Source organism: Coregonus lavaretus (assembly GCF_964263955.1).
Source record: "Coregonus lavaretus genome assembly, contig: HAP1_SCAFFOLD_5475, whole genome shotgun sequence".
NCBI lineage: Eukaryota > Metazoa > Chordata > Actinopteri > Salmoniformes > Salmonidae > Coregonus > Coregonus lavaretus.
The window spans coordinates 23524-39897 of record NW_028165171.1 but is presented as its reverse complement, the minus strand read 5'-3'; the positions used below and the strand labels follow the sequence as shown (position 1 = coordinate 39897).

Sequence of the window (16374 nt, the reverse complement as noted above, 5' to 3'; positions counted from 1 at the left end):
TCACCTCACCCCTGTGTGTTGCTTACTGCTTTGTATGAGGACCCTTCTCTCTCCTGTGTAAGGTGCACTGCCCTGCCCCCAGTGCCCTGGCATTGAGACAGACCATGCTGGAGGCTCTTTACAGGTGTTGTAGTACCAGTGTTAGGTTTCATTAACCTCTCGTCACCCTCCTATCCTCCCTACAGTGTTAGAGATTGGGTTCATGACCAGGCAGGTATCATGTCCTCAGCATGGATTCAGGCTGTGTTAATTAGCCTCTCCTCCACTGTGCTCAGTTCTGTTCTCTTAAAGAGCTGTCTGGTTGGAGTGATCCACAGGTCTGTCTGTCTGTCTGTGCACAATAGCAGCTAGCAGGCAGCAACATGCCACTTTGACTGTAACACTTCAGTACAGTTCTGAGACTAGAGCTGCTGCCCTGCTGCATATCTGGAGGAGAGGGAGGAGGAGGACTATCGGCTGAGAGGGGGAGGACTATGGGCTGAGAGGGGGAGGACTATGGGCTGAGAGGGGGAGGACTATGGGCTGAGAGGGGGAGGACTATGGGCTGAGAGGGGGAGGACTATGGGCTGAGAGGGGGAGGACTATGGGCTGAGAGGGGGAGGACTATGGGCTGAGAGGGGGAGGACTATGGGCTGAGAGGGGGAGGACTATGGGCTGAGAGGGGGAGGACTATGGGCTGAGAGGGGGAGGACTATGGGCTGAGAGGGGGAGGACTATGGGCTGAGAGGGGGAGGACTATGGGCTGAGAGGGGGAGGACTATGGGCTGAGAGGGGGAGGACTATGGGCTGAGAGGGGGAGGACTATGGGCTGAGAGGGGGAGGCGTATGGGCTGAGAGGGGAAGGGAGATAGATGAGTGGAGAAAGGGGGATAGGGAATAGATGGATGGAGGGAGGGAGGGAGGGAGTAGTTTGACAGTGTGATTTTCCTGTTCCTTGCTGTATTATCGCCACAGTCCCGTCCCTGGTCTGGTCCTCCCTCCCGTTCACAAATCAGTGAGCCCCGCTTGATTGGTTAGGAACTGATGAGTGGCTGGGGACTACTTTCTACTCGGACAGGAAGAGAGAGAGAGAGAACAGGAGGGAGAGAACGGCCCTAGGGCCTAGACCTCAGCCAGTCACAACTCCCTCTCTCATTTCCTCCATCTATCCCTATATCTTTATCCCTCTCCCTTTCTCTCTCGTTCTCTTTTCTCTCTATCCCTCCCTAGACCTCAGTCACTACTCTCTTCTCTCCTCTCTCTCCTCTCACTCTCTCTCCTCTCACTCTCTCTCCCTAGCTCTGCACTGGCCAGCTGGGTGGAAAGAATCACTTGTTTATATCTTCCCGCTGTCTGTCAGGGGCTTGTGCTGTTCACCGGCCTCCGTTACCTAGCAACTGCAGTAGCAGCCTCACAAACAGCGCTGTCTGTGTGTGTGTGTGTCTCGACTGTGTTAGCTAGCAAGGCACATGCATCCCTCTGAGAGCTCTCTGACTGCCAGGGTGGTGTCCTTTGTGCAGCTGGCTGCCTTGTGTGGCTCTCTGGGTGATGTCAAAGGAGTGGGTCTATTTTCCTCTTTGCCACATATACACACACATAGACAGACACAACACACACATACACAGACACAACACAGAAACACCACACACCTCCTCCTCCTCCTCCTTGCCACACATGCTCCCAACTCTACCCACCTAACAGCTCCTTTTGTCTGCCCTCTCCTCCCCCGGCGGGCTCTATACCAGTCTACCTGTCAGTCTGTCTGTCCTTAGAGAAGGCACTCTGTCTGCCTAGTGCACTGTCTGTTTCTTTGTGGTGGTGAAAGGGATTGGATGTCAGATGGGGCTGCTCTCTGTAGATGTGAAGGGTTATTAAGGTCTAGTCTGGTGTGCTTGTTGATGCCTGTGTGTCGAAATCAGTTCACATGCTGTGCTTGCTACAGTTATCTACAGGGTGCTTCTCTGGAGAGCTGCTCTCTCTTGGTTGACGCTGTCTGAATGCCCACACCCACCTCAACATGGCACTGGTGGTCTGATGTTTAGTGGTGGCTTGCATTCTATCTCCTCGCCTTCCAAGGTCCCTGCTCTTTGACCTTCTTCTCCAATGGCTTTGATGGGGCGGCGCACAATTGGCCCAGCGTCGTCCAGGGTAGGGGAGGGAATGGCCGGCAGGGATGTAGCTCAGTTGGTAGAGCATGGCGTTTGCAACGCCAGGGTTGTGGGTTCGATTCCCACGGGGGGCCAGAATGATTTAAAAATATATAATAATGTATGCACTCACTTAACTGTAAGTCGCTCTGGATAAGAGCGTCTGCTAAATGACTAAAATGTAAATGTAAAATGTAAAGAATCACAATGAATCGAGGAAACCTTAATTGAGAAAAAGATAATGGGATTCCAGTATATTTTGACAACATCCTGTGTCACCCTCTGCATGGTTCCAGTTATAGCTAGATGTTATTTTTGTGTAGGCTGTTTTCTCTGCAGAAATCTTCCATGCCTTGAGTCCAAATTCCACAATTGGGCCCAGGGGACTGCGGGCTGCAGCATTGCACTGCACAGCATCTGTCAGTCCTACCGTCGCTCATGACATCTGGTCTGCATGGTCCCCAGTCTCTTCCTACAGCCGCATGGTCCCCAGTCTCTTCCTACAGCCGCATGGTCCCCAGTCTCTTCCTACAGCCGCATGGTCCCCAGTCTCTTCCTACAGCCGCATGGTCCCCAGTCTCTTCCTACAGCCACATGGTCCCCAGTCTCGTCCTACAGCCGCATGGTCCCCAGTCTCGTCCTACAGCCGCATGGTCCCCAGTCTCTTCCTACAGCCGCATGGTCCCCAGTCTCTTCCTACAGCCGCATGGTCCCCAGTCTCGTCCTACAGCCGCATGGTCCCCAGTCTCGTCCTACAGCCGCATGGTCCCCAGTCTCGTCCTACAGCCGCATGGTCCCCAGTCTCGTCCTACAGCCGCATGGTCCCCAGTCTCGTCCTACAGCCGCATGGTCCCCAGTCTCTTCCTACAGCCGCATGGTCCCCAGTCTCTTCCTACAGCCACATGGTCCCCAGTCTCTTCCTACAGCCGCATGGTCCCCAGTCTCTTCCTACAGCCGCATGGTCCCTATTCTTATAGAGTAGGTTGTATTACTGTCTGATATTAAGCCTTGAATAGTCACGTGCATCACACTTCCTCCTCAAGCTAGCCTGGTGATGAGGTGGGGCCTGGAATAGTCACGCGCATCACACTTCCTCCTCAAGCTAGCCTGGTGATGAGGTGAGGCCTGGAATAGTCACGTGCATCACACTTCCTCCCCAAGCTAGCCTGGTGATGAGGTGAGGCCTGGAATAGTCACGTGCATCACACTTCCTCCCCAAGCTAGCCTGGTGATGAGGTTAGGCCTGGAATAGCCCACACCTGAACCGGTCCGTCAATCAGTGAGGTCTAGATGGCTTGGCTTCCATTTAGTGACGTCACACACACACTTTTTTTTTTTTGCATGCTACACGACTTCAGGATAACCTCATCCCACATCAGTCATCCACCCCCCTCCCCCACTCCCTCATGGAGAGAGTCCCCCCTCTGCTATCCACTCAGTTATTTAGCTAATGGCCTCCTATGCTCTGTGTGGTGGCGTGCGCTCATGAATCAAGGCTCCTTTACATGCCTTTGTTGTTTTCATCAGTTTGTCTGAGCAAGGCTGGCTGGCTGGCTGGCTGGCTGGCTGGCTGGCTGGCTGGCTGGAGGTATTTGTCTTCCCAGAGGTATTTGTCTTCCCGTGGTTGGAAAGTGTGTAAGTCAGAGTTGTTTTACTGGACTGGGTGAATTCCCGCCTCCCTAAGCAGAGGCCAATCCATCTCCATTGTGTGCAAGTCTAGTTTTAAGTCTCTTAGTAAAAGAAGTCATGTCACTCGACTGACTGCATCACAGGCTGTAAATATGTGTTTAAAGTGAGCACGCTTGCTTTTTGGTAAATTAACTTTGAGTCTGGCTACTACTTTAATTCGTTTTATGTCGCTGTATAATGCTGAGTTGCTTTGTCTTTTGACTCTGTGCCAGTTTCACAATTGTTACTATGGGTTGAGGTAACCAACTGAGTTTGGCACCACAGCTTCCCGTCTCTCACATGAACACAAACTCATGTCTAAAGTACTCCCTCTCAACCAGGCTTGTCCTCTCTCTCTCCTGTCTCTCAGGTCAGAAGACGTGTCTCCACCTCCATGGCATCTTCCCTTACCTCTATGTGCCCTACGATGGCTACGGGCAGCAGGCGGAGCTCTACCTGCGTCAGGTGGCCTTCAGCATCGACAGGGCCCTCAATGTGTCCATGGGAAACCCCTCCTCTAACACACAACACGTCTTCAAGGTGGCACTTGTCTCCGGCATGTAAGTACCCGCTCCCTCTCTTTTAGACATCACTGTTCTGTAGTAGGGTCAGTCACTACATAGCAGAGGCTCTTGCTCAATTAGTTTTTCTCGATTCCACGTTGCAGGAGATGGCACAATGTTCCTCCCCTAAGCCATTCTCCTCCCTATGGGTTTTGAGTGGGAGGCGAAGAGGGAAGACATGAGAAATCAAGAAAATACTAATTGAGAAAGGGCCAGAGTTTAGTCTAGAGGCTGAAAGTGTCAATGTTAGAAGGTGAATGATAGGTCATGTCCATAATCCGGTATCGTGATGTTTCCCAAGAGGTTTGTCTGACGGTGGTCTCTCCCTCTCTCCACAGTCCTTTTTATGGATACCATGCCAAAGAGAAGACGTTTATGAAGATCTATCTGTACAACCCTCAGATGGTCAAAAGGTGAGGAGGGTGTTCTACTGGTTTTGCCTTAGCTGGCGCTTCTCACTGGTCTGTGTTTTGGTTTGAGCTGCAATAGCCTGTCTTAACATTGATCCTGTGTTTCTCTTGTTGGAGAGTGGTATTCTCTCTCTCTGACTGTGCTCATGACTATGATGCTCACTCTACTGATATTGATTGCCAGGCTTATATAGTACAGAGCACTCACTGTGTGTGTTTTAGACAGGGGGTGTGTGAGAGAGAGTCCTAAAAATGAGGTTCAATGTTCAGTAGCACCCCTGAACCCACCGGTTCAGAGACATGAGGAGAGGGACTGATACTGGGGGAGGGAGGGCCTGAGAGAGGAGAGGGACTGATACTGAGAGGAGAGAGGGACTGAGAGAGAGGGGGATTTATGCTGAGGGATAGAGGGACTGATACTGAGAGAGCGAGGGACTGATACTGGGGGAGGAGAGGTAGAGGGGGACTGATTCGGAGGGTGGAGAGGAGAGAGACTAACTGGCACACTGTCTGCTCCCCGGCCTGACTGGGTGTTTATGAGCCGACGTCTAGAGCCCCTGTCTCATTTCAGATCAGTCACTCGGGTGAACTGTCACTGTGGCCTACATTATTATTATTATTATTATTAATATAGGACAGACAAAGACTGGGGCTGATGAGGTGGCAGCGTGGTAGGCACAGCTTGTCCCATGAATTAATCATAAAACTGAGGATTAGCTGATCACTGCCAAACAAACATTCTGGATAATGTAGAGAACCTTGAACTATTTATTGATCAGCATTCTGATATGCTCGAAAAAGAATCAGATACATCGAAGCGAACAAGAGAAGACCTTTCCTCGCTCTGCGAGCAAAACGGAAGGGAAGCCGCCATTTTAAAATTCTAAATTTAACATTGGAGGGGGATGTTTTTATAACTATGTCTCCAGAAGATAGAGCATTGCTTACAAGCATGAGCGAACCGTTAAAAAAGCTGGATATATTGCCTGGGCTACTGGGGGAGGTTGAGGCCTTAAAAACAGGAATGGTTTACAGTAATAAAATGATGGAAGAAATATGAGCGAAAATAAGATATTGAAAACTACCGTGGACTCTACGGAGAGGCTACGGTATGATAATAAAACAATGAAAGCCGAATGACTTGATCTAAAGTGCAGAAGTATGAAGAACATTGTTATAATGTTAATAAAGGAGAATGAAAACGAAAACTATCAGTCAAAGGAGGAAAAAGTCAAGGTTTTCATAAAACGTAATCTCTACGATGACGGACGAACAGGTGAATACAATTGATTTTCAAAGGGCTCACCGTTTCGGTGGCAGGGGTGAGGGAATGCCCTGTCCGATAGTAGCTAGGCTAAATTTTACATTTACATTTTAGTCATTTAGCAGACGCTCTTAACCAGAGCGACTTACAGGAGCAATTAGGGTTAAGTGCCTTGCTCAAGGGCACATTAACGTCATTTAGCAGACGCTCTTAGCCAGAGCGACTCACAAATTGGTGCGTTCACCCTATAGCCAGTGGGATAACCACTTTACAATTTGGGGGGGGGGGGGGGGGGTTAGAAGGAATACTTTAGCCTATCCCAGGTATTCCTTAAAGAGGTGGGGTTTCAAATGAAGATTGCCTTGCTACAACAGGGTAGGGAGCTGAAGAACACGCCATTCTCTATTAATGAAATAATGGAGAGACGATGTTCCCTGTACCCCACTTTCAAAAGGCTCCGAGCAGATAAGCAGAATGTTTGTCTAGTGGTCGATAAATATTACGTAAACAACCAAATGTTCAAGGACTCGGAAGATTACAACGTGGCTGTGAGTGATAGCTACTTCCTGCGGAAGTAGTCCCGACACACATTTGCGCACCGCATTACACATTACAATTATGAATACATTTTTTTCAATTATTATTCTTTAAAAAATGTATGCATGATTTTTCTTTTTATTCATGCAGTACAGAACCGTAGACTATGTGGACTTCAAATAAGGTTGGACTTTTGGGAATGCGAAATGAGTATGATGGACTTATCCTTTTTTTATTTAGGCAATAACGAACTTTGGACTATATGGACTTAAAATCAGGTTTTGATTTAGGGAAAGGCGAATATAAAGTATTTTTTAAACAAACAAAATATTTATTTAATTTATAAAATGCCAAGTTTTTTATTAATTTTTTAATATGATATGGCCTCATTGTAGAGATCGGGATATATTATGACTTAAAAGCTGTTATATAGTGCAGCCCTTTTTGGCGGATGTGAATCGGAACGAATAGAATTGAAGATGAAACGTAATAAATATGAATAGATCTAATGTAGGGCTAGGATAAAGTATTACAGAATTAAAAACCTGTCTATGTTCTCTATTGGAATAAGCCTATACATAACCTGTCTAGGTTCTCTATTGGAGTAAGCCTATACAATCCTAAAATAATTGGTGTCATTATCTTTTTACATTAAAAAAATACATCTCAATATTATTGTTCCGATACACACTGGCAAATGGATTGGGTATTGTCAACGGGGTTGTTGTCTCTATTAGTGTGCGGCTGGCTAACACTGGGTTAAACTGATTAAAGCTAACGGTAGAGCCAACACAATAACTGGCTTATGGAAGCACTTCTCTAAGCGCGAAGTATATTATATATTTTTACATGAGCTATTTACGGTACCCTTATATTCTTGATCCTAATGTTATAGGCCTATGTGTAAAACAGCTGCAGTGATAGAGCAACGACCCTGGAATAAAAACAATGTGTGTGGGTGGAGAGAGGGTTGGTTTTTCAGTTTTACTCGCTCTGGATTGTCAGTAATGCATGTCGTCTTTGCTATCGTGCCATGGCTGTATCAGGGTCGGTTGTAAGTTAAACTTATGTATCCCTTTATGGGTAGTGTGATGCTTACATTTACATTTTACATTTTAGTCATTTAGCAGACGCTCTTATCCAGAGCGACTTACAGTTACAATTTTTTTTATACTGCCCCCCCCCTGGGAATCGAACCCACAACCCTGGCGTTGCAAACGCCATGCTCTATCAACTGAGCTACATCCCTGCCGGCCATTCCCTCCCCTACCCTGGACCAATTGTGCGCCGCCCATGAGTCTCCCGGTCGCGGCCGGCTGCGACAGAGCCTGGATTCGAACCAGGATCTCTAGTGGCACAGTTAGCACTGCGATGCAGTGCCTTAGACCACTGCGCCACTCAGGAGGCTCGTGGGCGGCCTGCTTAAGACACATTTTTACTGGCTGACATTAGCGGCTGTTAGAATGTATGTTCCTTCTTCCTTTTTGTCGGAATAAAACAGGATATAGTGAGACTACATTAAATACGTCTCTCTGCCGATAGGCAGCGTGCATGTAATGGACATAAAGAACTGGTCGTGCGATATTTATAGGTATTTTTCTCTTCCTTTTTCAATTTCTTTGGAACAATTGGATCCTATGAACTGAGCAGGCTGGGCTGACATGCTTATAGCCTTTTCTAGGACTTTCTTAATATGAGCATGAATCTATAATATTGTGCTGGTATTATTTCTATGAATATCTATTGTTTATTGTTTTCCATGTTATGTGGTTAGTTCTCTCTTAAAAAGCACCCTCATAGATATGCAATATACCTATGGGGCTTTGAATTTGTAAGTGAAGCGTGGCAGTGTTGAATTATGTTATGTGGTGGAAATTCTAATCAAGTGAGAGAGATTTTGTCATTTCTTCAAACAATCATCTTTATTTAATATCGGTTAATTATTGCAATAATAAGGCTGGTCGACCCAACACTCTTGAGTGTTGGGATGAGAGCTCTCACATACAAAGAATACAAATATATTTTATAGCACGATACACCCTCTCAGTCTACATGACAAACAGCAGATGTGTGGAATGGGTCAAAAGATGAGACTTGTTGTATGATAAAGGAGTATCCCCCCAACCAGATAGCATTTGCTGTGAAGACTGTTCTCATTGTATGGAAACCAGGGTTTGGCCCCTACCTGAGCCATCTCTCCCTGGTACCTTACATTACACAAACACCAACTCATTCTATGAATAGCATTTGCAGGTTTTATCACCAAACCATACATAAATCAGTTGTCAGCTCCAGATACCCCTATCTTGAGTAAAACCCATGTCCTTGACCACACACCTAGACTAGCTGCAGGGAGCTGGAGTAGAAACCATCCCTTTACAAAAACACAGCATTAGTAGAACAGTATATAATTGTTAACTATTAATATTAAACGAAGCAGGTGAACATGTTACATGTTAATTTTTCTCTCACGTTCCCCTCTCAAGGAACTACTTTCCTTCCAGGAAAAATATGAACAGTAACTTGGCAAATCTTAGTAACATTTGTTGCAGAATTTATGAATGATTTAAAAATAAGAAAAACTGAATCAATACCCTTCAATGTCGAGTACCTTATGCTCACTCCACGTGGACTCCTGTCACACTCCTGAGAGAAAAGGCATGAGAGAAAAGGCAGTTGATAGCTTCAATTGGATGCTGTGTACAGGTTGCTGGCTCGGACTCAGGTCTCTCGGTAGAAGTGGTGCAGGACCATACTGAACACCATTTCTTCAACCGGTTAGAGGGGGTTTTGAGGTTCACACCATTCTCGGGCTAATTATCCCTTCCATGCATATAAACTCAGCAAAAAAAGAAACGTCCCTTTTTCAGGACCCTCTCTTTCATATATAATTCGTAAAATTCCAAATAACTTCACAGATCTTCATTGTAAAGGGTTTAAACACTGTTTCCCATGCTTGTTCAATGAACCATAAACAATTAATGAACATGCACCTGTGGAACGGTCGTTAAGACACTAACGGCTTACAGACAGTAGGCAATTTAAGGTCACAGTTATGAAAACTTAGGACACTAAAGAGGCCTTCCTACTGACTCTGAAAAACACCAAAAGAAAGATGCCCAGGGTCCCTGCTCATCTGCGTGAACGTGCCTTAGGCATGCTGCAAGGAGGCATGAGGACTGCAGATGTGGCCAGGGCAATAAATTGCAATGTCTGTACTGTGAGACGCCTAAGACAGCGCTACAGGGAGACAGGACGGACAGCTGATCATCCTCGCAGTGGCAGACCACGTGTAACAACACCTGCACAGGGTCGGTACATCCGAACATCACACCTGCAGACAGGTACAGGATGGCAACAACAACTGCCCGAGTTACACCAGGAACGCACAATCCCTCCATCAGTGCTCAGACTGTCCGCAATAGGCTGAGAGAGGCTGGACTGAGGGCTTGTAGGCCTGTTGTAAGGCAGGTCCTCACCAGACATCACTGGCAACAACGTCGCCTATGGGCACAAACCCACTGTCGCTGGACCAGACAGGACTGGCAAAAAGTGCTCTTCACTGACGAGTCACGTTTTTTTTTGTCTCACCAGGAGTGATGGTCGGATTCGCATTTATCGGCGAAGGAATGAGCGTTACTCCGAGGCCTGTAATCTGGAGCGGGATCGATTTGGAGGTGGAGGGTCCTTCATGGTCTGGGGCGGTTTGTCACAGCATCATCGGACTGAGCTTGTTGTCGTTTCAGGTCATCTCAACGCTGTGCGTTACAGGGAAGACCTCCACCCTCGTGGTACCCTTCCTGCAGGCTCATCCTGACATGACCCTCCAGCATGACAATGCCACTAGCCATACTGCTCGTTCTGTGCGTGATTTCCTGCAAGACAGGAATGTCGGTGTTCTGCCATGGCCAGCAAAGAGCCTGGATCTCAGTCCCATTGAGCACGTCTGGGAGCTGTTGGATCGGAGGGTGAGGGCTAGGGCCATTCCCCCCAGAAATGTCCGGGAACTTGCAGGTGCCTTGGTGGAAGAGTGGGGTAACATCTCACAGCAAGAACGGGCAAATCTGGTGCAGTCCATGAGGAGGAGATGCACTGCAGTACTTAATGCAGCTGGTGACCACACCAGATACTGACTGTTACTTTTGATTTTGACCCACCCTTTGTTCAGGGACACATTATTCCATTTCTGTTAGTCACATGTCTGTGGAACTTGTTCAGTTTATGTTTCAGTTGTTGAATCTTGTTATGTTCATACAAATATTTACACATTTGCTGAAAATAAACGCAGTTGACAGTGAGAGGACTTTTCTTTTTTTGCTGAGTTTAGATACCATCTGTAGTCACCCTCACCATAACATCGAGAGAGGACAGGTCAGAACAACAGTTTTTAGTTCATTTCTGATTCAGGAAATCCAGACAAGCATGAACTGTATGACAAATTATTACTTTTACCAATATTCTCAATACAAATTTCTAAGACAAATGTCAAATAGAAAAACAACACATTCTGTTGAAACAATTTTTTCAAATTGACTTATACTCCCCTATCACACTGTCGACCTCACCGCAGAGTCACAGGATCAGGAAGGTAGACCACTAATCCTTAGGGAGTAATCTCGATCATCCAGCAGATCCAGCCACACTAGAAAATTGTCAAAATAGTTGTACCTGCTTTTTTCGCAATAATCACTGATCTGGCTTTCAGGTCTGTCTATAAAAATGCCTTTTTTGTTACAAATTTAACCAGAACCATGCATAATGCACATTCACTAATAATGTAGCAGGCATTATAGAAAATTAACACCGGTCTCAAAAACTCTCAAGCACAAGCCCACGTGCTAGTGAGTAGCCAGCTAATATTTGTATTTCAAGTTTAGCCATGGATCTAGGTATAATTTCACAAGCTCTGAATTCAGCTATTAAGGCAAAACAGTTGAATTGTTATGAACACAACCTTCTGTCCAACTGTTTGAACAGCATGCTTGGCTGTCCACTTTGTTCAGATGTTGAAATCGAGTGGCCTACCTTATTTCTCAGAATGAGAATGAGTTGCCAATTCCTTATATAATTGTTTTATGCTTATTGCACATTTATAAAACACAGACTGAACAGCTAGTATAACAATCTTTATTTGACAAAAATGCTGCTAGCTATACGTGGTACTGTAATAGGTGCGCGACAAACTGAGCATACATTTTACAGAATTAATGTTCATTGGTACTTCCGTTTCAGTAGTGTCTGCTTTGCTTGAAATTTGAGGGTATGGTTTAAACAGGGTATGGTTCGAAAGTTTAACTTCTCTATTACAGTAAAATAATGTCTCCATGTGTTTCGGTGTCCATATGCCCAATTCTGTTGGACCAAATGCAAATAGGGAGTTGAAACCGTTTGTCAGAGAGGAAGAAGGGATCGCTCATCTTTGTTGTTGTGATTGATTGGTAGGGGGAGGGGCTTGGGAGAAAGAGACTAAGTGAGAGGTTTCACTCTCGCCAAAATCTGTCCAAAATAAGCCCAATGCGTATCTATGCGCTTATTTTGAACCTAAGCTTGTCGCCTGCCTTCATGCCTTTGGGACAACGACTCCCATTGTTAGGGCGGAGACATGAGCATCTCTTCATTATATACAGATCTCTGGTGTAAATGGGAAAGTGCACAGCACAGAAGGAGCGAACAAGACGAGGCCAACAAGACAACATGAGAACAAGCGGACATAAACGCTCATGAAAACGAAAAATACAACAAACCTCGATTCTACAATACAGGCATTTGGAATGTCGCGCAAAAACATAACATCTAATTAATTGAATTAATTAGTTATATCGCCCAGCCCTATGTCACGGTATCTTTCCAACAACTAGGTCTACAAGGTGAATGAGATTTGAATGGTGTTTTGTGAAAGCATATTGAATGAAACAATCTTATTTGTTTATTTTGTTGTGGATTTTGGAACACATTGCTTTTTCTGTACGCAAAGTAAATGTCTGTAAATAGTAGACAAAGTATATATCTTATTGTGTGTGTGTGGTTCCAGGGTGTGTGAGCTGTTACAAGGAGGTGCTGTGATGAACAAGAGCTACCAGCCCCATGAGGCCCACATCCCCTACCTACTGCAGCTATTCATCGACTACAACCTGTATGGCATGAACATGGTCAACCTGGGAGCCGTCAAGTTCCGCCGGAGCCAGCAGCGCGAAGGTAAGGGACTCTCCGGGGTGAAGTTTCTTCTAAGTACAGATCCAGAATCCGTTTCCCCTCCCCAATCATAACCTTAAAAATTAGTGGGGGGGATAGGGTGCGGTGGTGCTACTGCATCTTATTGAATGTGTGTGGGGGGGATCAGTATGAGGGAGGAAGGGAGGGGTGAGGGTAAAGGTCTAGCATCCTACTCTTTTTTTTCTTTTTTGTTTTAAGTTCATGACTTAGTCTGGGTGGGGGAACAGAGGGTTAATGTGATTCCTTATTGGTTTCTTTACTCCTCTGTCTAGATATAGATATGTATGTATGTATGTGTGTGTGTATATATATATATATATATATATATATATATATATATATATATATATATATATATATATATATATATATATATATATACACACAGTTGAAGTCGGAAGTTTACATACACCTTAGCCAAATACATTTAAACTCAGTTTTTCACAATTCCTGACATTTAATCCTAGTAAAAATTCCCTGTTTTAGGTCAGTTAGGATCACCACTTTATTTTAAGAATGTGAAATGTCAGAATAATAGTAGCGAGTGATTTATTTAAGCTTTTATTTATTTCATCACATTCCCAGTGGGTCAGAAGTTTACATACACTCAATTATTATTTGGTAGCATTGCCTTTCAATTGTTTAACTTGGGTCAAATGTTTCGGGTACCTTCCACAAGCTTCCCACAATAAGTTGGGTGAATTTTGGCCCATTCCTCCTGACAGAGCTGGTGTAACTGAGTCAGGTTTGTAGGCCTCCTTGCTCGCACATGCTTTTTCAGTTCTGCCCACAAATGTTCTATAGGATTGAGGTCAGGGCTTTGTGATGGCCACTCCAATACCTTGACTTTGTTGTCCTTAAGCCATTTTGCCACAACTTTGGAAGTATGCTTGGGGTCATTGTCCATTTGGAAGACCAATTTGCGACCAAGCTTTAACTTCCTGACTGATGTCTTGAGATGTTGCTTCAATATATCCACATAATTGTCCTTCCTCATGATGCCATCTATTTTGTGAAGTGCACCAGTCCCTCCTGCAGCAAAGCACCCCCACAGCATGATGCTGCCACCCCGTGCTTTATGGTTGGGATGGTTTTCTACGGCTTGCAAGTCCCCCATTTTTCCTCCAAACATAACGATGGTCATTATGGCCAAACAGTTCTATTTTTGTTTCATCAGACCAGAGGACATTTCTCCAAAAACTACGATCCTTGTCCCCATGTGCAGTTGCAAACCATAGTCTGTCTTTTTTATGGCGGTTCTGGAACAGTGGCTTCTTCCTTGCTGAGCGGCCTTTCAGGTTATGTCGATATAGGACTCGTTTACTGTGGATATAGATACTTTTGTACCTGTTTCCTCCAGCATCTTCACAAGGTCCTTTGCTGTTGTTCTGGGATTGATTTTGCACTTTTCGCTCCAAAGTACATTCATCTCTAGGAGACAGAACACGTCTCCTTCCTGAGCGGTATGACGGTTGCGTGGTCCCATGGTGTTTATACTTGCGTACTAGTGTTTGTACAGATGAACGTGGTACCTTCAGGCGTTTGGAAATTGCTCCCAATAATGAACCAGACTTGTGGAGGTCTACGATCTTTTTTCTGATGTCTTGGCTGATTTCTTTTGATTTTCCCATGATGTCAAGCAAAGAGGCACTCAGTTTGAAGGTAGGCCTTGAAATACATCCACAGGTACACCTCCAATTGACTCAAATTATGTCAATTAGCCTATCAGAAGCTTCTAAAGCCATGACATCATTTTCTGGAATTTTCCAAGCTGTTAAAAGACACAGTCAACTTAGTGTATGTAAACTTCTGACCCACTGGAATTGTGATACAGTGAATTATAAGTGAAATAATCTGTCTGTAAACAATTGTTGGAAAAATTACTTGTGTCATGCACAAAGTAGATGTCCTAACCGACTTGCCAAAACGATAGTTTCTTAACAAGACATTTGTGGAGTGGTTGAAAAACGAGTTTTAATGACTCCAAACTAAGTTTATGTAAACTTCTGACTTCAACTGTATACACACACACACACACACACACACACACACACACACACACACACACACACACACACACACACACACACACACACACACACACACACACACACACAGTACCAGTCAAAAGTTTGGACACACCTACTCATTCAAGGGTTTTTCTTTATTTTTACTATTTTCTACATTGTAGAATAATAGTGATGGAGTTCTTGAAATTTTCCGTATTGACTGACCTTTATGTCTTAAAGTAATGACTGTCGTTTCTCTTTGCTTATTTGAGCTGTTTTTGCCATAATATTACCAAATAGGGCTATCTTCTGTATACCCCCCTACCTTGTCACAACACAACTGATTGGCTCAAACGCATTAAGAAGGAAAGAAATTCCACAAATTAACTTTTAAGAAGGCACTCCTGTTAATTGAAATGCTTTCCAGGTGACTACCTCATGAAGCTGGTTGAGAGAATGCCAAGAGTGTGCAAAGCTGTCATCAAGGCAAAGGGTGGCTATTGGAAGAATCTCAAATATAACATATATTTTGATTTGTTTAACAATTCTTTGGTAACTACATGATTCCATGTGTTATTTCATAGTTTTGATGTCTTCACTATTATTCTACAATGTACAAAATAGTCAAAATAAATAATAATCACTGTCAATTAGGTTAGTATTGTGGAGTAACTACAATGTTGTTGATCCATTTTCAGTCTTCTCCTATCACAGCCATTCATCTCTGTAACTGTTTTAAAGTCACTATTGGCCTAATGGTGAAATCCCTGAGCAGTTTCCTTCCTCTCCGGCAACTGAGTTAGGAACGACTCCTGTATCTTTGTAGTGACCGGGTGTATTGATACCCTATCCAAAGTGTAATTAATAACTTCACCATGCTCAAAGGGATATTCAATATCTGCTTTTTTATTTATTTTTACCAATCTACCAATAGGTGCCCTTTTTTGCGAGGCATTGGAAAACCTCCCTGGTCTTTGTGCTTGAATCGGTTTTTGAAATTCACTGTTCAAATGAGGGACCTTACAATTATCTGTATGTGTGGGGTACAGAGATGAGGTAGTCATTCAAAAATCATGTTACACACTATTATTATGCATATTTGTACTCCTGAAGTTGTTTAGGGTTTGAATACTTATTGACTCAAGACATTTCAGCATTTCATTTTTAATTAATTTTTTTAAAATATGTGTGTAGCCAGTGACCGATTTTATATGAATTTAATCAATTTAAAATTCAGGCTGTAACAACAAAATGTGGAAAAAGTCAAGGGGTGTGAATACTTTTTGAAGGCACTGTACATGTCATCACAAGATGCCCAGCGCTTCAAGCCTCCTCCTCCAACCTCTCTCGCTCTCTCCCCACCCGCAAAATTTCAGTTGCATCTCGCACCCTACACTTACTTGTCTTTCCAGCACGCATGTAACCAACTCACTGAGCTATAGCTTTCCCGCTCCATAGCAAGCTGCTGTATATGCACTGCATGATTGGTGAAGAAATTTAATGTCGTGCTAAATGTTTACTGAACAAAAATATAAACGCATCATGCAACAATTTCAAAGATTTTACTGAGTTACAGTTCATATA

General features: G+C 44.4%; 1 protein-coding gene across 1 annotated transcript in view; it reads left to right on the top strand.

Annotated features, from left to right (window-relative positions):
* Nucleotides 1-2564: 2564 nt before the first annotated feature.
* Nucleotides 2565-16374, top strand: part of LOC311116199 (DNA polymerase zeta catalytic subunit-like) — a gene marked incomplete at both ends in the record, with an annotated part of 35913 nt that continues 22103 nt past the window's right edge. Inside the window, 4 exons of the mRNA XM_084191321.1 lie at nucleotides 2565-3087; nucleotides 4165-4354; nucleotides 4696-4770; nucleotides 12600-12763. Coding sequence (XP_084047447.1) covers nucleotides 2565-3087; nucleotides 4165-4354; nucleotides 4696-4770; nucleotides 12600-12763 — 952 coding nt within the window. The remainder of the gene's footprint in view (nucleotides 3088-4164; nucleotides 4355-4695; nucleotides 4771-12599; nucleotides 12764-16374) is intronic.